Genomic DNA, 21,172 nt, shown 5'->3' with positions numbered 1-21,172 from the left:
CGCGGGGCACGCTGGGAACGCGAGTCCTCCCCGCCCCCCTGGACTACAACTCCCGGCGGCCCCCGCGAGCAGAGACCCGGAAGTGTGGGTGCCGCCCCCCCCACACACGGCGGACTACAACTCCCGGCGCGCGGCGAGGCTCTCGCGAGAGGAGGTGGGGGTCTGAGAGCGGAAGCGGCGCGCGGGGGGTGATGGGGGATGTAGGCGGAAGGGGGGAACGGGAGAGGAAGGGGCCGGTGCGGAACCTCGGCACCGGGACGGCACCGGGACCGGTCGCTGTGCTCCTCCCTCGGCTGTCGGGTTCCCCGGCATGTTCCTGGGCCCAACCCTGCAGCAGCGCTCCTACACACAACCCCCAGACCCGCGACCCCCGTCCCACTCAGCACCCCCCCACCCCAGCACCGGCACCGCGGCCACACCGGGGCCGGTCCCTGCTGTCCCCGGACCCACCCACCGGCCCCCCCTGTCCGGTGCTCCCCCCGACCCCCGTTCAAGCCCCCGTGACCCTCCCCAGCACCGGCACCGGTCACTGCCCGGGGGCTGCCGCTGTGCCCGGACCATGGTCCCGATCTCCGCTCCGGTGTCCCCCCGCGACTCCCCGGTCCCGCCCCTCCCCGACCCCCCAAGCCTCACCCCCGAGGTTTTTACTCAAATTCCTTTATTTTCATTCATCACGCGCGACCCCCGGGGCCGGGGGCGATCCCTGAGCGGGGGTTCCCCTTCCCCCCCCCCCCCCCCCCAACCCGGGCAACCCCCGAAAAACCGGGAGAAACACCCCAGAAAGGGATCCCGGGGCTGCCCCCGACCTCAGGGGAGGGGGGACACCCCCAAACCTTCACTCAGCAGGGAATGGGGAGACCTGAAAATGAGTCTGGGGTCCTTCAGAAATCCCACCTGACCCCGTCTGGCAGCCCCGGGTGGGGATCAGGGACCCCCCCCAGGGATTTGGGGAGCACCTTCAGTGAGCGGTGGTGGGGGGGGGAGGAAGAAGAAAACGATGGGAGGGGGATCCCCGGGGGGAGAGGGGCGGTCTCCGCTGCCCCCTCCCCACCTGGGTGTGCTCAGGCTCTGCCCCCCCCACCCCCCAAAAAAAAAAAACCATAAAACCAAACCGGGGAGAGGACAAAAGGCGCTGAGACCCCCAACCCCCACCCTAACCCGGTGGGGTGGGGGGGATCCTTCATATCCAATGTGAGCCCCCCGAGATTGGGGGGGTCCCGGGGTGGGGGTCCCCTACGTCCGCTGGGCATCGGCCTTGGCGAAGAGGCGGCTGTGCCAATAATCGGGGTTGTCGAAGGCGCAGTCCGAGGCTTCCAAGCTCCGCAGGGGCTTCATGCCGGGCGCGGGGGGCCCGCGGCAGCCGGGGCAGCGCGGCCGCAGCACCGCCTCCATCTCCTCGTAGCCCTGCTCGTCCTCCCGGGGGGTGGCGGGGGTGTCCCCCGCTCTCATATCGGTGTAGCCGTCGTGCCTGGGGGGTCCCGGGATGGATGCGGGGGGCTCGGTGCCCAGCGAGCGGCTGAGCCGCGGTTGTTTGTTCATGTATTCGTAGTCTTCTTCTTCCTCTTCGTCTTCATCCCGCGGGCCCCCCCGGCCTTGGGGGGCACCCGGGGGTCCCCCCGGGTCTGAGCCCACCTCCATGTATTCGTAGCCCAGCTCTTCCAGCGAGGCCGGCCGGGGTTGGGGGGCTCCCGGGGCTCCCCTCGGCCGCCGGTTCATGTACTCGTACTCCTCCTCCTCCTCCGGCTCCGGTACCGAGCCCGCGGCGGGGTCTGCATCTGCCGGGGAGGGGGGTCACACACCGGCCGGGGTCCCCCCGGGGTGCCCGCAGGACCCTCGGTTTGGGGGGGGAGGGGGGGCTCACCTGGGGTCAGCCCAGCCCGAAATCCTAAAGAGCATCCCCGAAATGATCCCCCCCAGCCTGGAGCCCAAACCCCGAAAACAGGGGATGGACCCCCCCAGAGCCACAGGAACCCCCCAAACCCTGCGGGATGCGACCCCCACCCCAAAAACAGGGGATGGACCCCCACAGAGCCACAGGAACCCCCCAAACTCTGCGGGATGGGACCCCCACCCCAAAAACAGGGGATGGACCCTCCCAGAGCTACAGGAACCCCCCAAACTCTGCAGGATGGGACCCCCACCCCAAAAACAGGGGATGGACCCCCCAGAGCCACAGGAACCCCCCAAACCCTGCGGGATGGGACCCCCACCCCAAAAACAGGGGACGGCCCCCCCCCAGAGCCACAGGAACCCCCCAAACTCTGCAGGATGGGACCCCCCACCCCAAAACCAGGGGATGGACCCCTCCCCAGCCATAGGAGACCTCAAACCCTGCTGGGATGGGACCCCCCCAGACCCGATTGAGTGGGACAGAACCCCCCCTTCCCCAAGACCCCAAGGATGGGGGGAGCCCCAAAATGTGATCCAATGGGATGGAACCCCCTGTCCCCAAAACCCTCACGGACAGGGTGAGCCCCAAAACCCGATCCAATGAGCTGGAACCCCCTGTCCCCAAGACCCCCAGCCCCGATGCAGCGGGGTGGGACCCCCACAAGGACCCCCCCCTCACCGCGGAGGGCGCAGTTGGGGGTGACGTAGCCGTTGGGGTCCTCCTCGCTGCCCTCGGAGCTGGGGGGCGGGGGGGGGAAGCTCTCCCGCTGGGACAGGTAGGCGCTGTCCCCCCGCGAGCGGAGGCTGCGGCACAGGCTCCCGGCCAGGGACCCCCCCTCCAGCTCCAGCTCCGAGGCAGTGCCGCGACCCTCGGACGACTCCGACACCGTCCGGCCCAGCGACTCCTGACGGCTCCGCCGCAGCGGCCGCGACCCCCCGGCCTGGGGACAGCGTGGGGGGGACAGCGGGAGTGAGGGGGGACACCCCAAACCCGCCCCGGGACCCCAAACCTGCTCCGGGACCCCAAACCCGCCCCGGGACCCCAAACCTGCTCCGGGACCCCAAACCCGCCCCGGGACCCCAAACCTGCTCCAGGAACCCAAACCTGCTCCGGGAACCCAAATGTGCTCCAGGAACCCAAACCCGCCCCGGGACCCCAAACGTGCTCCGGGACCCCAAACGTGCTCCGGGACCCCAAACGTGCTCCGGGACCTCAAACCCGCTCCGGGACCCCAAACCTGCTCTGGGACCCCAAACCCGCTCCAGGACCCCAAACCTGCTCTGGGACCCCAAACCTGCTCTGGGACCCCAAACTTGCTCTGGGACCTCAAACTCACCCCGGGGACCCCAAACCTGCTCCGGGACCTCAAACTCACCCCAGGACCCCAAACCCGCTCTGGGACCTCAAACTCACCCCAGGACCCCAAACCCGCTCTGGGACCCCAAACCTGCTCCGGGAACCCAAACCTGCTCTGGGACCCCAAACCTGCTCTGGGACCCCAAACTTGCTCTGGGACCTCAAACTCACCCCGGGGACCCCAAACCCGCTCTGGGACCCCAAACGTGCTCCGGGAACCCAAACGTGCTCCGGGAACCCAAACGTGCTCTGGGACCCCAAACCCGCTCCAGGACCCCAAACCTGCTCTGGGACCCCAAACCTGCTCTGGGACCCCAAACTTGCTCTGGGACCTCAAACTCACCCCGGGGACCCCAAACCTGCTCCGGGACCTCAAACTCACCCCAGGACCCCAAACCCGCTCTGGGACCCCAAACCTGCTCCGGGAACCCAAACCTGCTCTGGGACCCCAAACGTGCTCCGGGACCCCAAACATGCTCTGGGACCCCAAACCTGGCCCGGGACCCAAACCTGCTCCAGGACCCCAAACCTGCTCTGGGACCTCAAACTCACCCCGGGACCCCAAACCTGCTCCGGGACCCCAAACCCGCCCTGGGACCCCAAACCCGCTCCGGGACCCCAAACCTGCTCTGGGACCTCAAACTCACCCCCGGGGACCCCAAAACCTGCTCTGGGACCTCAAACCCGCCCCAGGACCCCACACCCTGCCCCAGTACCCCCCGGCCTGGGGACAGCGTTGGGGGAGGACACTGGGAGTGAGGGGGAGACACCCCAAACCCGCCCCGGGACCCCAAACCTGCTCTGGGACCTCAAACTCACCCCGGGACCCCCAAACCTGCCCCAGGACCCCCCCGGCCTGGGGGACAGCGCGGGGGGGACAGCGGGAGTGAGGGGGGACACCCCAAACCAGCTCCGGGACCCCCAAACCAGCCCCGGGACCCCAAACTCACCCCGGGACCCCAAACCCGCCCCGGGACCCCCCCCACCTTGGGGACACCGGCAGTAGAGGGGGGAGACGCCAACAAGACCCCAACCCCGTCCTAGGGACACGGGGGGTCGTGGGGAAGACCCCAACCCTGCCACCTCCCACTCCCCTGGGACCCCCCACCCTGAGGGACAGGGAGGTGAGTGGGGGGACCCCTGCGGACCCCAACCCCCCCCTCCTTGGGGACACGGGGGTTAAGGGGGGACCCCTGCGCACCCCACCCCCCCCCTTCCTGCCACACCTCACGGCCACCTCTTCCTGTCCCCTTGTCACCCCTTGTGTCCCCACCCTGGCAGCCCCCTCGAGCCCCCCCAGAGGCCCCCGAGCCCCCCGGTACCTGTCGGGGGCAGCCCAGGCCGGGCTGGTTCATGGGGATGTACCCGGCGGGGGCGCTCAGCAGGCTGGGGCTCTGCGGGGACACGGCGGGGCTGGCACCGCGGGGACACCGCGGGGACACCGCGGGGACACCGCGGGGACAGGGACACCCCCTCTGCTGCGGAATTTGGGGGGGGGGGCCGGCAGGGCGGGGAGGGGGAAATGGGGGGAACAGCGCAGGGGGCGATTCCCCCTTTCCCTTGATCCCCCCAATCCCCCCCGATCCCCGGATTCCCGCGATCCTCCCTGATCCCCCCAGTTCCCCCAATCCCCTGATCCCCCCTATCCTCGATCCCCCCGCTCCCCCGCGATCTCCTCAATCCCCCTTTCTGCCTATCCCCCCCGATTCCCCCGATCCCCCCAATCCCCTCGATCCCCCAATCCCCGGATTCCCGCGATCCTCCCCGATCCCCCCAATCCCCCCCAATCCCCCCCGATCCCCCCGATCCCCCAATTCCCCCAATCCCCCCCCGATCCCCCAATCACCGGATTCCCGCGATCCGCCCCGATGCCCCCCGATCCCCCCAATCCCCCCAATTCCTCCAATCCCCCCTATCCTCGATCCCCCCGCTCCCCCGCGATCTCCTCAATCCCCCTTTCTGCCTATCCCCCCCGATTCCCCCGACCTCCCCAATCCCCCCGATCCCCCAATTCCCCCAATCCCCCCGATCCCACAATCCCCGGATTCCCACGATCCCCCCGATCCCCCCAATCCCCCCTGATCCCCGCAATCCCCCGATCCCCCCAATTCCCCCAATCCCCCCTATCCCCCTTTCCTCCAACCCCCCCCCCATTCCCCCCCGATCCTCGATCCCCCCCAGCCCCCGCGGGGGTCCCGGGGGTCTCACCCGGGCACAGCTGCCCCGCGGGCGCTGCGGGCACAGCCCGGGGGCGAGGCCGAAGGCCACGTCCAGCTCCTCCTCCTCCTCCTCCTCCAGCTCCAGCGTCTCCACCTCGTCCAGCTCCTTGTCACTGAGGGTGGGGGGCTCGGCGGGGGGCGCGGCCCCGCTCTCCTGCTGTGGGGGGGCAGCGCCTCAGGGATGGGGTCTGGGGGTACTGGGGGGTCTAAGGGGGTGGTTTGGGGGCTCACCTTGATGACCAGGTAGCTCTGGGGGGTCGGGGGGGTTTGGGGGGCTCACCTTGATGACGAGGTAGCTCAGAAGGGGGTCTGGGGAGGTTTGGGGGGGTCTGGGGGGCTCACCTTGATTACCAGGTAGCTCGAGGAGGTTCTGGGGGGGGTTGGTGGGTTTGGGGGGCTCACCTTGATGACCAGGTAGCTCTGGGGGGGTCGGGGGGGGGGCTCACCTTGATGACCAGGTAGCGCGGCGGGTCCCGGGCCATGCGGGTGAACTCGTTGGCCAGCTCCTTGAAGGTGGGGCGGATGTTCTCATCGATCATCCAGCCTGGCAGTGACAGGGGACACGGTCACGGGGTGGGGACACGGCCCTGGCGTGGCGACACGGCCAGGACACAACCTGGGACAGGACCAGGACATGGCTCTGGGGACAGGGACACGGCCAGGACACAACCTGGGACAGGACCAGGACATGGCTCTGGGGACAGGGACACGGCCAGGACCCACCCTGGGGATGGGGACAGGGGTGAGGACAGGAGCAGGACCCTGTCCAGGGCTGGGGACAGTTCTGGGGACAGCTCTGGGGACTCTGCCTAGCCCTGGGGACAGCAGCAGGACCCTCTAGGGAACGGGGACAGCTCTGGGGACTCTGTCCTGCTCTTGGGACCCCGACTCTGGGGACCTCGTTCTGCTCTGGGGACAGCCCTGGTGACACCCTTGGGGACAGCCTGGGGACAGCCTGGTGATACCCCTGGGGACAGCTCTGGTGACATCCCTGGGGACAGCCTGGGGACAGCTCTGGGGACACCCTGGGGACACCCTGGGGACATCCCTGGGGACACCCTGGGGACAGCTCTGGGGACAGCCTGGTGAAAGCCTGCGGACAGCCTGAGGACAGCCCTGGGACATCCCTGGTGCCACCCCCGGTGCCACCCCTGGCGCCACCCTCGTTGCCAGCCCGGTGCCACCCCCGGTGCCACCCCCGGTGCCAGCCCGGGACCGGCCGTGCCGCGCTGCTCACATTTCACCATCACCATGTAGACGTCGATGGTGCAGATGTGCGGCTGCGAGAGCCGCTCGCCCTTCTCCAGCAGATCGGGCACCTCGGCCAGGCGGATCCCGGCGTACGGCTCGGCCCCGAACGTCATCATCTCCCACAGCGTCACCCCTGGCACCGGGACACCCCGGTGGGGACAGCCCGTGAGCCACGGGGACACCGGGGACAGCAGGGACAGCCCGTGAGCCGCGGGGACAGCGGGGACAGCAGGGGATAGCAGGGGACACTGGGGACAGCAGGGGACACCGGGGGTGCATGGCTCGGCCCCGAATGTCATCATCTGCCACAGCGTCACACCTGGCACCGGGACACCCCGGTGGGGACAGCGGGGACAGCCCGTGAGCCACGGGGACACCGGGGACAGCCCCTGAGCCACGGGGACACCGGGGACAGCAGGGGACAGCCCCTGAGCCACGGGGACACCGGGGACAGCAGGGGACAGCCCGTGAGCCACGGGGACACCAGGGGACACCAGTGACAGTGGGGGACAGCAGGGGACACCGGGGACACCAGGGGACACCGGGAGACACTGAGGGACAGTAGGGGACAGCAGGGGACACCAGGGACAGAAGGGTCAGCAGGGGACACTGCGGGATAGCAGGGGACACTGGGGACATGGGGGGACAGCAGTGAACACTGGGGACACCGGGGACATGGGGGACAGTAGGGGACAGCGGGGAACAGCGGAGGATAGCAGGGACACAGAGGACACTGGGGACAGCAGGGACAGCAGGGACACCGGGGGACACTGGGGGACAGCAGGGGACACTGGGGTACAGCAGGGGACAGCAGGGACAGCAGGGACACCGGGGGACACCGGGGGACAGCGGGCTGGGCTCACCGTAGCTCCAGACGTCGCTCTGGTGCGTGTACTTGCCGAAGTGGATGCTCTCCAGCGCCATCCACTTGATGGGCGTCTGCGGGAGAAGGGGACATGGGGACATGGGGACAGTGGGGGACATGGGGACATGGCACATGGGGACAATGCAGGGACATGGGGATGTGGGGACAATGGGGGACATGGGGACATGGGGCAGGGTGACATTGGGATATGGGGACATGGCAAATGGGGACATGGGGACAATGCAGGGACATGGGGATGTGGGGACAATGGGGGACATGGGGACATGGGGCAGGGTGACATTGGGATATGGGGACATGGCAAATGGGGACATGGTGACAATGCAGGGACATGGGGATGTGGGGACAATGGGGGACATGGGGACGTGGGGACAACAGGGGACATGGGGACAATGTGGGGACATGGGGACAACGTGGGGACATGGGGACATGGGGCAGGGTGACATTGGGATATGGGGACATGGCACATGGGGACATGGGGACAACACAGGGATACGGGGACATGGGGACAACGCAGGGACATGGGGACAACGTGGGACATGGGGACATGGGGTCATGGGGACATAGGGACAACGCAGGGACATGGGGACAATGCAGGGACATGGGGACAATGTGGGACATGGGGACAACGTGGGACACAGGGACAACACAGGGATATGGGGACAACAGGGGACATGGGTCAGGGTGACATTGGGATATGGGGACATGGCACATGGGGACATGGGGACAACACAGGGATATGGGGACATGGGGACATGGGGGGGTGCGCAGGGGGGCCTGGAGGTGCAGGACAGAGGGGATGGGATCTGGGGATTTGGGGATTTGGGGGCGAATTTGTGGATGGGATTTGGGGGCCAGGGTGGGTGACACGCAGGGAATGGGATCTGCGGGGTCCTGGAGGTTCAGGACAGGTGACACTGGGGGTGGGGACGTCCCCGGGTGCGGGGGACATGCAGGAGATGGCATTTGGGGGGTGCCAGGGGCACAGAGTGGTGGCACAGAGGGCATGGGACATCTCAGGGCACTGGGGACACAGAGGGGAGGGGATTTGGGGTGTCCCAGGGGAGCAGCACGGGACACCGATGGCATTTGGGGTGACATGAGTGCTACTGGGGGGTCCCAGAGCAGGTGACGGGTGACAGGGATGCCATTTAGCTGTTACCCCAATGCCATCTGCTGTGCCCCTGCTGCCATTTGGGTGTGACATGGGTGCCATTTATCTGTGCCCCGATGCCATCTGCTGTGACCCCAATGCCATCTGCTGTGACCCCCATGCCATTTTGGGGGTGACACCGATGCCATTTCTCTGTGCCCCCAATGCCACTGGGGGGTCCCGTCCCAGAGTGGGTGACAGGGATGGCATTTGGGGGACACCCTGATGCCATTTGGGTGTGACATGGGTGCCATTTGCTGTGCCTCAATGCCATTTTGGGGGTGACACCGACGCCATTTCTCTGTGCCCCAATGCCATTTCTCTGTGCCCCAATGCCATCTGCTGTGCCCTGATGCCATTATGGGGGTGACACCGATGCCATTTCTCTGTGCCCCAGTGCCATCTGCTGTGACCCCAATGCCATTTTGGGGGTGACCCCGATGCCATTTCTCTGAGCCCCAATGCCATCTGCTGTGACCCCAATGCCATTTTGGGGGTGACACCGATGCCATTTCTCTGTGCCCCAATGCCATCTGCTGTGACCCCAATGCCATCTGCTGTGCCTCAATGCCATCTGCCGTGCCCTGATGCCATTTTGGGGGTGACACCGATGCCATTTCTCTGTGCCCCAATGCCATCTGATGTGACCCCAATGCCATCTGCTGTGCCCCGATGCCATTTTGGGGGTGACACCGATGCCATTTCTCTGTGCCCCAATGCCATCTGCTGTGACCCCAATGCCATTTTGGGGGTGACACCAATGCCATTTCTCTGTGCCCCAATGCCATCTGCTGTGACCCCGATACCATTTTGGGGGTGACACCGATGCCATTTCTCTGAGCCCCAGTGCCATCTGCTGTGCCCCAATGCCATCTGCCGTGCCCTGATACCATTATGGGGGTGACACCGATTCCATTTCTCTGTGCCCCAATGCCATCTGCCGTGCCCCCGATGCCATTTTGGGGGTGACACCGATGCCATTTCTCTGTGCCCCAATGCCATCTGCTGTGCCCTGATGCCATTTTGGGGGTGACACCGATGCCATTTCTCTGTGCCCCAATGCCATCTGCCGTGCCCCCGATGCCACCGGGGGCGTGCCACCCACCTTGAGCTCGTTGTAGAAGTACTTCTTGTCGTCGGGGTAGAGCAGGTCGGCGATGCCGAAGTCGGCCACCTGCGCCTGGCTGGGCGACTTGAGCAGCACGTTGCGCGCCGCCAGGTTGCGGTGCACCATGCGGTGCTCCTCCAGGTAGTACATGCCCTGAAAAACGTGAGGTTTGGGCTTTTTTTTTTTATTAAAAAAAAGAATATTACGCGGTTATGGATATTCTCAGTTCAGTCAGAGAGGGAGAGAGAGGTTTTTCCAACCAGGCGAGAGCCTGAGAAACAGCTGGGAAAGGATGTAGGTAATTCTCTAATCTTTGCTGTTCACATTTCTTTTAGATGGGGTGGTGTGAGATGTTTTTATTCTAAGACCAATGAAGTGAATCCCCACGACGTTCTCTATAAACAGAGCGGTGCATTTGAAATAAATCACTTTCATTCCTTGCCTTCTAACTTGGAGTCCCTCTGTTCCCGTCCCGCTCTGCAGCGCCGTGTGGTAAGTATATTTCTCTTTCTTTTAGGATTTTTTTTTTATACAGGTGTACAGAGAGAAAGAAAGAGAAAACAATTTTTATTTCTGCTTCTTGGTTTGTTTTTTTGTTTTTTTTTTTTAATGTGGAATGGGCTTGGAGAATCGATTACCCAGGGTGATTGCTTGATTGGATCCTGGTGAGGATAGTTTAAGTCTGGGGTTTAGGTCTGGTTTAATCGGATCCACCCGTGTCTAAACTCTGAGTTGTGAATAGTTAGATATGGTAGCCAGAAAAAGTAACATGCAGTTTTTAGTATCCTCCTTTCTATAGTATATAAACGGATTTTAGCGTAGTTATAATAAAAAAATCTTTCAGCCCCCTGAACTGAATCAAACATCATCGTTCTTCCCATCGAGTTCACTACATTTTACAATAATATTTGTATATATTTGAATCAATCATCATCGTTCTTCCCACTGAGTTCACCTACATTTTACAATAATATTATATTTGTATATATTTTTAAAGTATTATATTAAATTTTATAAAATATTATATTGTTTTATATATTATTTTATAATATATAGTGTAATTATATATATATTATTATTTTATATAATTTCATATTTATTTTATTATACGTATAGTATTATTATTTTTATATATATAAACACACAAATATACAAATATATTATATTTGTATATTATAATAACAAATATTATATTTGAGCTATTATATTTATAATTATACATTATATAGAACATTCTCTTATTTTATACTATCATATATAACAAATATTATATTTATTACATTATATTTATAATTGCATATATTATATATATTACTTATATTAATTTTATAATATATGCATTTCATATGTTATAATTATATATAATGATATATGTTAACATATTTTAATATATTTCCATAAAAACATTAATATAGTAATATAATATAATATAATATAATATAATATAATATAATATAATATAAATCATATAATATATAATCTACATATCATATCACATTATATTATATTACATTATATTATATTATATTATATTATATTATATTATATTATATTACATTATATTTATTACATTACATTACATTACATTACATTATATTATATATTATAAATTACATTATATTATATTATAATTCATATCAATAAACTAAGGAACCACCCCAAAACCCTTCACCCTCAGTTTTTAGGATGGCAGGAACAGGCAGGAGCCCCCCAAAACCCTCATCCCTGTGTGACCTCTCATCTTTTGGGACAGTAGGAGGGCACAGAGCCCCCCAAAACTCTTATCCCCCATCCCTTTTCCCTTATCCCGTATCCCCGTGGGACCTGTCAGCTTTTGGGACGGAAGGAATGTGGCGTTCCGTTCTTAAATCCGGGATGCCACAAAGGAACAGGCAGGAGCCCCCAAAACCCTTATGGCGTATCCCTGTGTGACCCATCAGTTTTTTGGGACAGAAGGAGGGTGAGGAGACCCCAAAACCCTCATCCCTTTTCCTTATCCCGTATCCCCGTGTGACCCGTCAGATTTTGGGATGGAAGGTACAGGCAGGAGCCCCCCAAAACCCTCATCCCTTTTCCCCTATCCCTTATTCCTGTGTGACCCGTCAGATTTTGGGATGGAAGGTACAGGCAGGAGCCCCCCAAAACCCTCATCCCTTTTCCCTTTTCCCTTATCCCGTATCCCCGTGTGACCCGTCAGCTTTTGGGGCGGAAGGAGGGCGAGGAGCCCCCCAAAACCCTCATCCCTTTTCCCTTATCCCCATGTGACCCGTCAGCTTTTGGGGCGGGAGGTACAGGCAGGAGCCCCCCAAAACCCTCATCCCTTTTCCCTTTTCCCTTATCCCGTATCCCCGTGTGACCCGTCAGCTTTTGGGGCAGAAGGAGGGCGAGGAGCCCCCCAAAACCCTCATCCCTTTTCCCCTATCCTGTATCCCCGTGTGACCCGTCAGCTTTTGGGGCAGAAGGAGGGCGAGGAACCCCCCAAAACCCTCATCCCTTTTCCCTTATCTCATATCCCCGTGTGACCCATCAGATTTTGGGGCGGCAGGTACAGGCAGGAACCCCCCAAAACCCTCATCCCTTTTCCCCTATCCCTTATTCCTGTGTGACCCGTCAGCTTTTGTGGTGGAAGGAGGGTGCGGAGCCCCCCAAAACCCTCATCCCTTTTCCCTTACCCGTATCCCCATGTGACCCGTCAGCTTTTGGGGCAGAAGGAGGGCGCGGAGCCCCCCAGAACCCTCATCCCTTTTCCCTTTTCCCCTATCCCTTATTCCTGTGTGACCCATCAGCTTTTGGGACAGAAGGTACAAGCAGGAGCCCCCCAAAACCCTCATCCCTTTTCCCTTATCCCGTATTCCTGTGTGACCGTCAGCTTTTAGGGCGGAAGGAGGGCGCGGAGCCCCGGCACTGACCTTGGCCACCTGCACGCACCAGTTGAGCAGCAGCTGGGGGCCGATGGAGCCGCGGTTCTTGCGCACGTAGTCGAGCAGCGAGCCCAGCGGCAGCAGCTGCGTCACCAGCTGCAGCTGCGGGCCCGGGCAGATCCCCAGCAGCCGCACGATGTACGAGTGGTCCAGGCTGCCGATGGCCAGCATGTGCTGGGGGGACAGCGTCAGCACCCGCTGTGTCCCCGCAGTGTCCCCAGATCCCCCCGGCTTCGGTGGGACACTGCAGCAACCCTGCAGTGTCCCCGCAGTGTCCCCAAATCCCCCCGGCTTCGGTGGGACAGCGTCAGCACCCACTGTGTCCCCGCAGTGTCCCCAAATCCCCCCGGCTTCGGTGGGACAGCGTCAGCACCCCCAGAGTGTCCCCAGAGCACCCCCAGAGTGTCCCCAAACCCCCCCAGCTTTGGTGGGACACTGCAGCAACCCTGCAGTGTCCCCAGAGCAGCCCCAGTGTCCCCAAATCCCCCCGGCTTCGGTGGGACACTGCAGCAACCCTGGAGTGTTTCCAGAGCACCCCCAGAGCACCCCCAAACCTCCCCAGATCCAGGGGGACACCCGGACCACCCCCGGAGCACCCCCCTGAACCCCTCCCCTGGCCCCAGAGGGGACCCCCAGAGTCCCCCCAGAGTAGCCCTGGAGCACCCCCAAGACCCCTCCTGGCCCAAGGGGGACCCCCAGAACCCCCCAGAGCAGCCCCAGAGCTGCCCTGGAGCACCCCTAGACCCCCCAGCCCAAGGGGGACCCCCGGAGTCCCCTGCCCCCAGAGGGGAAACCTGGAGTCCCCCCAGAGCATCCCTGAGCACCCCCAGACCTCCCTCAACCCAAGGGGCACCCCCAGACCCCTCTGGCCCAAGGGGGACCCCCAGAACCCCCTGGCCCCACAGGGGACTCCCAGCATCCCCCCAGAACAGCCCTGCAGCACCCCCAAGACCCCTCCTGGCCCAAGGGGGACCCCCAGAACTCTCCAAAGCAGCCCCAGAGCACCCCCTGACCCCCCTGGCCCCAGAGGGGGACCCCCAGAGTCCCCCCAGAGCAGCCCTAGAGCACCCCCAGACCCCCCCAGCCCAAGGAGGACCCCCAGAACCCCCCGATCCCCGGCACTCACGTCGGTGACGGCGTGGAAGGATTGCTGCCCGCTCCAGTCCTGGATCACCTTGATGCTCACCGGATCTTGATGGAATCCCCGTCCGGGATCCAGATCCCCTGCGGGATTGGGATCCACGGGGTCGGATCAACGGGGTCCATCATGGGATTGGTGGGATTTATGGGATGGATGGGATTTGGGATGGGATCAGTGGGATGGGATGAGATTTATGGGATGGATGCGATTTATGGGATGGATATGATTTATGGGATTTATGGGATGGGATTTATTGGAGAGATGGAATTTATGGGATTGGTGGGATGGGATGGGATTGATGGGACAGGATCAACGGGATGAGATTGATGGGATCAGTGGGACAGGATCAGTGGGACAGGATCAACGGGATGAGATTGATGGGATCAGTGGGACAGGATCAGTGGGACAGGATCAACGGGATGAGATTGATGGGATCAGTGGGACAGGATCAGTGGGACAGGATCAACGGGATGAGATTGATGGGATCAATGGGATGGGATCAGTGGGACAGGATCAACGGGATGGATCAGTGGGGTGGGATCAACGGGATGGATCAGTAGGATGGATCAGTGGGGTGGGATCAATGGGATGGATCAGTGGGATGGGATCAGTGGGATGGGATCGATAGCGTGGGATCAATGGGGTGGGATTGAGGGGATGGCACCTCAGCCCCCTCCCCAAGCCCCCACCTTGTGCACGGTGCCGAAGACGCCGGAGCCCAGGACCTTGAGGCGCTTCAGCTCCGACTCCTTGAAGATGCGGGCCAGGACCTTGTTGGCTTTTTCACTGGGATCCAGCGGCTCCAGGCTCTGCGGGCACACGGCGTGGGAACGGCGACATGGGGACACGGGGTGGGGACAGGGACGGGGACACAGCATGGGGACAGGGATGGGGACAGGAGCAGGATGGGGATGGAGATGGGATGGGAATGGGGACAGGGATGGAATGGGAACGGGATGGGGACAGGACAGGGACAGGGAAAGGGACAGGGACGGGGACAGGAGCACAGCAGGATGAGGATGGAGAGCGACTGGGATGCAAGCAGAGCTGGAGACGGACAGGGCTGGACTGGGACGGGGCTGGCGAGGGCCGGACGCGCCTCTGCCCGGCCAGACACAGGATCCAACCCCTCCCCGCTGCCCCGGGGCCGCTCCCGTTCCCGCTCCCGTTCCCCCAGCGCTGACCTCGCCCCGCTCCAGGTAGCGCCGCATCGCCCGTTTCTTCTGGATCTTCTTGCCCCGCCAGTAGAGCAGCGCCAGCAGCACCAGCGAGCACGAGAGGAAAACGGCCCCGACCACCATGACCGCGATCAGCGTCGGGGTCCGCCTGCGGCACCGGGAACGGCACCGGGAACGGGCAGGACCGGGGTGGGAACAGGCAAGGAACGGGGATGGGGATGAGCACAGGGTTAGAGTCCCCACTGCCCCCCCAGGGTCCCTGCACCTCCAGGGATGTCCCTGCAGCCCCCTCAGGGTCCTCACAGGTCCCGGGATGTCCCCGCACCTCCAGGGATGCCCCCACAGTCCCCCCAGGGTCCTCGCACCTCCCGGAATGTCCCCGCAGTCCCCCCGGGATGTCCCCACAGCCCCTCGGGGTCTCTGCAGCCCACCCCCGGGATGTCCCCGCACCTCCAGGGGTGCCCCCACAGTCCCCCCCGGGATCTCCCGACCCCCCGCGGTACCTGGACACGGGCAGGGCGTCCCCCAGGCAGTCCCGCAGTAGCGGCCCCACACACCTGTGGGGAGGGAGATGGGGCTCAACCCCTGGGGGACCCCCCAGGGGAGACCCGGGACCCCAACTTGTGCCCCGCGGGGTCCCCAGACCCCTAACATGCCCTGAACGATGGCTCAGGCCCCTCAAGCTGCCCCTCGGGGGGGTCCCCAGACCCCAAAAATGCCACAAGTGAGGTCCTGAGTCCCCCCAGTCCTGCTCTGAATGATGTCCTGGCACCCCCACCCTGCCCCCAGTGACACCCCAGGACCCCCACCCTCCTCCCAAAGAGATTTTGGGACCCCCACCCTGGTCCTGGGAACCCCCACCTTTACCCCAGTGGGGTCCTGAGCTCCCCAAACTGCCTGGAACACTCACCCTGCCCCCAGTGATACCCCAGGACCCCCACCCTGCCCTCCACAGGGTCCCAATGGTGTCCTGAGCCCCCCAAACTGCCCGGCCCCCCCCAGTGATACCCCAGGGTTCCCAAAGACGCTCCCCAAAAAGGTTTTGGGACCCCCACCGTGGGGTCCCAGTGAGGTCCTGAGCTCCCCAGCCTGCAAAGGCCCACCCCAGTGATACCCCAGGGTTCCCAAAGAGGTTTTGGGACCCCCATCCTGCCCTCCACGGGGTCCCAATGGTGTCCTGAGCCCCCCAAACTGCCCGCCCCCCCCCAGTGATACCCCAGGGTTCCCAAAGAGGTTTTGGGACCCCCACCCTGCCCCCCACGGGGTCCCAATGGTGTCCTGAGCCCCCCAAACTGCCCGCCCCCCCCCAGTGATACCCCAGGGTTCCCAAAGACGCTCCCCAAAAAGGTTTTGGGACCCCCACCATGGGGTTCCAGTGAGGTCCTGAGCCCCCCAGCCTGCAAAGGCCCCCCCCCAGTGATACCCCAGGGTTCCCAAAGAGGTTTTGGGACCCCCACCCTGCCCTCCACGGAGTCCCAATGGTGTCCTGAGCCCCCCAAACTGCCCGGCCCCCCACCCAGTGATACCCCAGGGTTCCCAAAGAGGTTTTGGGACCCCCACCCTGCCCTCCACAGGGTCCCAATGGTGTCCTGAGCCCCCCAAACTGCCCAGGCCCCCCAGTGATACCCCAGGGTTCCCAAAGACGCTCCCTAAAGAGGTTTTGGGACCCCCACCGTGGGGTCCCAGTGAGGTCCTGAGCCCCCCAAACTGCCCGCCCCCCCCAGTGATACCCCAGGGTTCCCAAAGAGGTTTTGGGACCCCCACCCTGCCCTCCACGGGGTCCCAATGGTGTCCTGAGCCCCCCAAACTGCCCGGCCTCCCACCCAGGGTTCCCAAAGAGGTTTTGGGACCCCCACCCTGCCCTCCACAGGGTCCCAATGGTGTCCTGAGCCGCCCAAACTGCCCAGCCGCCCCAGTGATACCCCAGGGTTCCCAATGAGGTTTTGGGACCCCCACCCTGCCCTCCACGGGGTCCCAATGGTGTCCTGAGCCCCCCAAACTGCCCGCCCTCCCCCAGTGATACCCCAGGGTTCCCAAAGACGCTCCCCAAAGAGGTTTTGGGACCCCCACCCTGCCCTCCACGGGGTCCCAATGGGGTCCTGAGCCCCCCAGGCTGCTCGGGCCCCCCCAGCCCCCCCCAGCCCCGCTCCGTGGCGGTGCCGGTGCCCCCCGGGGGGGCGGGCGCACCCCCGGCTGCAGTTCTCGTGGCAGGGCCGGCACTCGCGGCTCCCGTCGGGGAATTTGTAGATGGGGCCGCGCTCGCCCAGGACGCCGTCGGGACATCGCTCCACGCAGTGCGGCCCGTCGCGATAGTGGGCGCAGCGCGTGCAGGTGTCGGCACCCTGCAGGGGGAGGGTGACACGCGTGGGGACACCCGCGGGGGACAGCGGGGGACACCGCGCGGGGCGGCGGCCGGGCCGTACCGAGCCGTTGCAGGTGGCGCCGCCGTCGATGCGCTCGCACTCCGGGTGGCACTCGGAGCATTCGCCGCCCTGCGAGAACTCCCGCGGGTCCCTGCGGGCGCCGGGGATGTCACCGAGCCCGCCTGGCCGTGACAGGGCCACCCCGGCGGCCACAGGGCCACCCTGCGGTCCGCACCGGTGCCCGGCCCACGCTGCGGTGCCCCTGCCAGTGTCGGTCCCACCCTGCGACCCTCCATGCCCACCCCACCCTGGGGCTGATCTCCCACCCCACGACCCCACCCCGGGGGTCTCCGCAGTGCCGGTGCCCCCCCCGTGTCCCCTCCACGTCCCCTGTGTCGCCCACACCCCCCTTGTCCCCATTGTCCCCCGTGCCCCATGTCCCCCCCCCGTGCTCCCCATGTCCCCCGTGCCCCTCGTGGCCCCCTTGCCCCCCGTGTCCCAAATGTCCTTCGTGTCCCCTGTGCTCTCCTGTGCCCCCTTGCCCCCCGTGTCTCCCTTGCCCCCTGTGCCCCCCTTGCCCCCTGCACCCCCTTGCCCCCCTTGCCCCCTGTGCTCTCTATGTCCCCCTTGTCCCTCCATGTCCCCCATTTCCCCCTTGTCCCCCCCATGCCCCCTTGTGCCCCCCGTGCCCCTCTTGTCCCCATGTCCCCTGTGCCCCCCATGTCCCCCATGCCCTCCATGTCCTTCATGCCCCCCTTGTCCCCCATGCCCTCCATGTCGCCCCATGCCCCTCCTGTCCCCCGTGGCCCTCTTGTCCCCTTTGCCCCCCTGTGCCCCTCCGTGCCCCCCGTGCCCACTGACCCCTCGGTGAAGCGGCAGGTGGGCACGCAGACCCCCCTCCGGCTGTAGTAGCGGCAGGACAGGCACTGCCCGGGGCCGGGCCCCCAGCAGCCCTCGGCCGAGCACAGCGGGTCACACACCTTGCCCTCTTGCTCTGGGGGGACAGGGGGGGCACAGCAGGGCTGGGGTCAGCCAGGGGATCAGAATGGGGCTGGGGGTCAGAGGGGACTGGGGGGTCAGAGAGGGGCTGCGAGTCACCCAGGGGCTCTGAGAGGGGCTGGGGTCAGAGAAGGGTTGGGGTCACTCATGGGCTCAGAGAGGGGCTGGGGGGTCTGAGAGGGGCTGGGGTCACCCAGGGGCTCAGAGAGGGAGGGGCTGGGGGGCACAGCTGACCCAGGGGATCAGAGAGGGGCTGGGGTCAGAGCAGGGCTGGGGGGTTCCCGAATCTTGGAGGGACAAAGGGGGGGGCTCAGAGAGGGGCTGGGGTCACCCAGGGGCTCTGAGAGGGTCTGGGGGTCAGAGGGGGCTGGGGGTCAGAGGGGGCTGTGGTCACCCAGGGGCTCAGAGCGGGGCTGGGGGTTAGAGAAGCGTTGGGGTCAGAGCGAGGTCCGTTTGTCCCCATGTCCCCTCCCCTATGGGATGCATGGGGGTCTCAGTGTGGGGGTCCCCAGGGATCTCAGTGTGGGGTCTCCGGGGGTCTCAGTGTGGGGTCGCCCCCGGAGGGGGGTCTGGGGGTCCCGCGGGGGGTCCCACGCCCCCTCCCTGTGTAAGGGATTGGGGTTCAGTGCAGGATCTGGGGGTCCCGATGACCCCTTTCCCTGTGGGATGAACCTCTCGAGGGGTCTGGGGGTGCCCAAGACGTCCCGCGGGGGGGTCCCACGCCCCCTCCCCAGCCCGGCCCACGCACGGCACTTGCTGCGGGGCCGGTTGTTGCGGATGTCGAGGTCGGCGCGGCTGCGGCTGAGCGCGGCCCAGTGCACGGTGTGCAGGAAGCAGAGCCGCCGGTTCTCCGTGATGTACACGCGGCCCGCGCTCACCTCCCGCAGCGAGCGCAGCCCCAGCGACGTCACGTTCTCGTTCTTCATGATCAGCAGCGAGAAACCGCGGCTGCGGGGAGGGAGAGGCGAGTTCGGGGGGCTGGCGGGGCTCCGGGAGCCGGGGGATGAACCGGGAGCCGGGGGATGAACCGGGAATGAGCGGCCGGGGGCTGCTCCGGGAGCCGGAGAATGAGCCCAGAATGAAGGAATGCTCCGGGAGTGAGGGAATGCTCCGGGAACCGGGGAATGCTCTCGGAATGAGCAGCCAGAGCTGCTTCGGGAGCTGGGGATGCTCCGGGAGTGAGGGAATGCTCCGGGAACCCGGGAATGCTCTCGGAATGAGCAGCCAGAGCTGCTTCGGGAGCTGGGGGTGCTCCGGGAGTGAGGGAATGCTCCGGGAACCGGGGAATGCTCTCGGAATGAGCAGCCAGAGCTGCTTCGGGAGCTGGGGGTGCTCCGGGAGTGAGGGAATGCTCCGGGAACCGGGAGCTGTTCCTGGAACAGGGAACTGCTCCGGGAGCCGGGGGATGAACCGGGAGCCGGGGAATACTCCGGGAATGAGCGGCCGGGGATGCTCCGGGAGCTGGGGGTGCTCCGGGAGTGAGGGAATGAGCCCGGAATGAGCCCAGAATGAGCGGATGCTCCGGGAGTGAGAGAATGCTCCGGGAGCCGGGAGCTGTTCCTGGAACCGGGAGCTGCTCCGGGGCTGAGGGGATGTTCCGGGAGCTGTTCCGGGAGCTGCTCTGGGAGCCGGGGATGCTCCGGGAGCTGCGTCGGGAGCCGGGGAATGCTCTGAGAGTGAGGGAATGCTCCGGGAGCCGTTCCTGGAATCGGGAGCCGCTCCGGGAGTCGGGGAATATTCCGGGAGCCGGGAGATGAACCGGGAACCGGGAGAATGCCCCGGGAGCCGCGGGGATGCTCCGAGGAGGAGGGGACGCTCCCGGATGCGCCGGGAGCCGGGAAATATTCTGGGATTGAGGGGATGCTCCTGGAGCCGGGGATGAGCCCGAGCCAGGGGAGACTCCGGGAGCGGGAGGGAGGGAGGGACAAGGACAGGGGGATGGGAGGTGCCGGGACGAGCAGGGATCCAGGGACGAGGGAATGCAGGAATTGGGGAAAACGGGGAATTCAGGCATGGGAAAAATGGGAATTCAGGGATTGGGAAAATGGAGAGTTCAGGGATTGGGAAAACGGGTATGCAGGAATTTGGGGAAAGGGGGAATTCAGGGATCGGGGATGCAGGGGATGCAGGAATTAGGGAAAAGGGGGAATTCAGGGATCGGGGATGCTGGGGCAGAGCACAGGACACACAGCGGGGCCTCCTCACTTGTACAGGCTCCGTCCCCCGATGGTCTCGAGGTTGGAGAAGACGCTGAAGTTGTGCATGTGCTTGGGCCAGGACTGGATGTTCAAGTACCCTGCAGGGACACCGCAGGCTCAGGGGGCTCCCGGGTGGTCTCGGGGGTCTCGGGGAGGCTGCAGGGAGGTCCCAGCACGCCCAGCCCCACTGCTCACCCGTGATCTCCCGCACCGTCCGGAACACGTTCAGCTTCTCCGGGTCCAGCGCCGAGATGTTGCGCCAGGGGTCCCTGCGGGGCCGGAGGGGTCAGCGGGGCTGGGGAGGGGGGCTGCACCCCCTAAACCCATCCTGAGCCCCCCAAATGCCATCCCTCACCCCTCCAGGCCCGTGATGAGGAAGTCGAGGTTGCCCAGGATCTTGGTGCAGTTGATGAAGGTGTCGATGTTGCTGGAGTCCACGGTCTGGTATTTGCTGCCGGCGGCCGGTGCCCTCGCAGGCTGCGGGGCATGGGCAGGGGGTCAGGGGGGTTCC

General features: G+C 63.7%; 1 protein-coding gene across 1 annotated transcript in view; it reads right to left on the bottom strand.

The window, feature by feature from the left end:
• Positions 1–1,233: 1,233 nt before the first annotated feature.
• The window catches only part of LOC137487057 (receptor tyrosine-protein kinase erbB-3-like), a 22,013-nt gene continuing 2,074 nt past the window's right edge, over positions 1,234–21,172 (bottom strand). The window contains 22 exon segments of the mRNA XM_068212703.1: positions 1,234–1,775; positions 2,570–2,831; positions 4,570–4,641; positions 5,456–5,623; positions 5,913–6,010; positions 6,704–6,850; positions 7,581–7,656; positions 9,859–10,014; positions 12,771–12,956; positions 13,909–13,973; positions 13,976–14,006; positions 14,613–14,732; positions 15,108–15,249; positions 15,605–15,658; positions 17,289–17,443; positions 17,525–17,615; positions 18,326–18,458; positions 19,212–19,411; positions 20,669–20,759; positions 20,857–20,930; positions 21,017–21,120; positions 21,122–21,150. Of these exon segments, the coding sequence (XP_068068804.1) occupies positions 1,234–1,775; positions 2,570–2,831; positions 4,570–4,641; positions 5,456–5,623; positions 5,913–6,010; positions 6,704–6,850; positions 7,581–7,656; positions 9,859–10,014; positions 12,771–12,956; positions 13,909–13,973; positions 13,976–14,006; positions 14,613–14,732; positions 15,108–15,249; positions 15,605–15,658; positions 17,289–17,443; positions 17,525–17,615; positions 18,326–18,458; positions 19,212–19,411; positions 20,669–20,759; positions 20,857–20,930; positions 21,017–21,120; positions 21,122–21,150 (2,996 nt within the window).

This window comes from Anomalospiza imberbis, chromosome 22 (genome assembly GCF_031753505.1).
Source record: "Anomalospiza imberbis isolate Cuckoo-Finch-1a 21T00152 chromosome 22, ASM3175350v1, whole genome shotgun sequence".
In the NCBI taxonomy this organism is placed as follows: domain Eukaryota; kingdom Metazoa; phylum Chordata; class Aves; order Passeriformes; family Viduidae; genus Anomalospiza; species Anomalospiza imberbis.
Note: the sequence above shows the minus strand (reverse complement) of the source record. Positions and strands in the feature narration are given on the sequence as shown.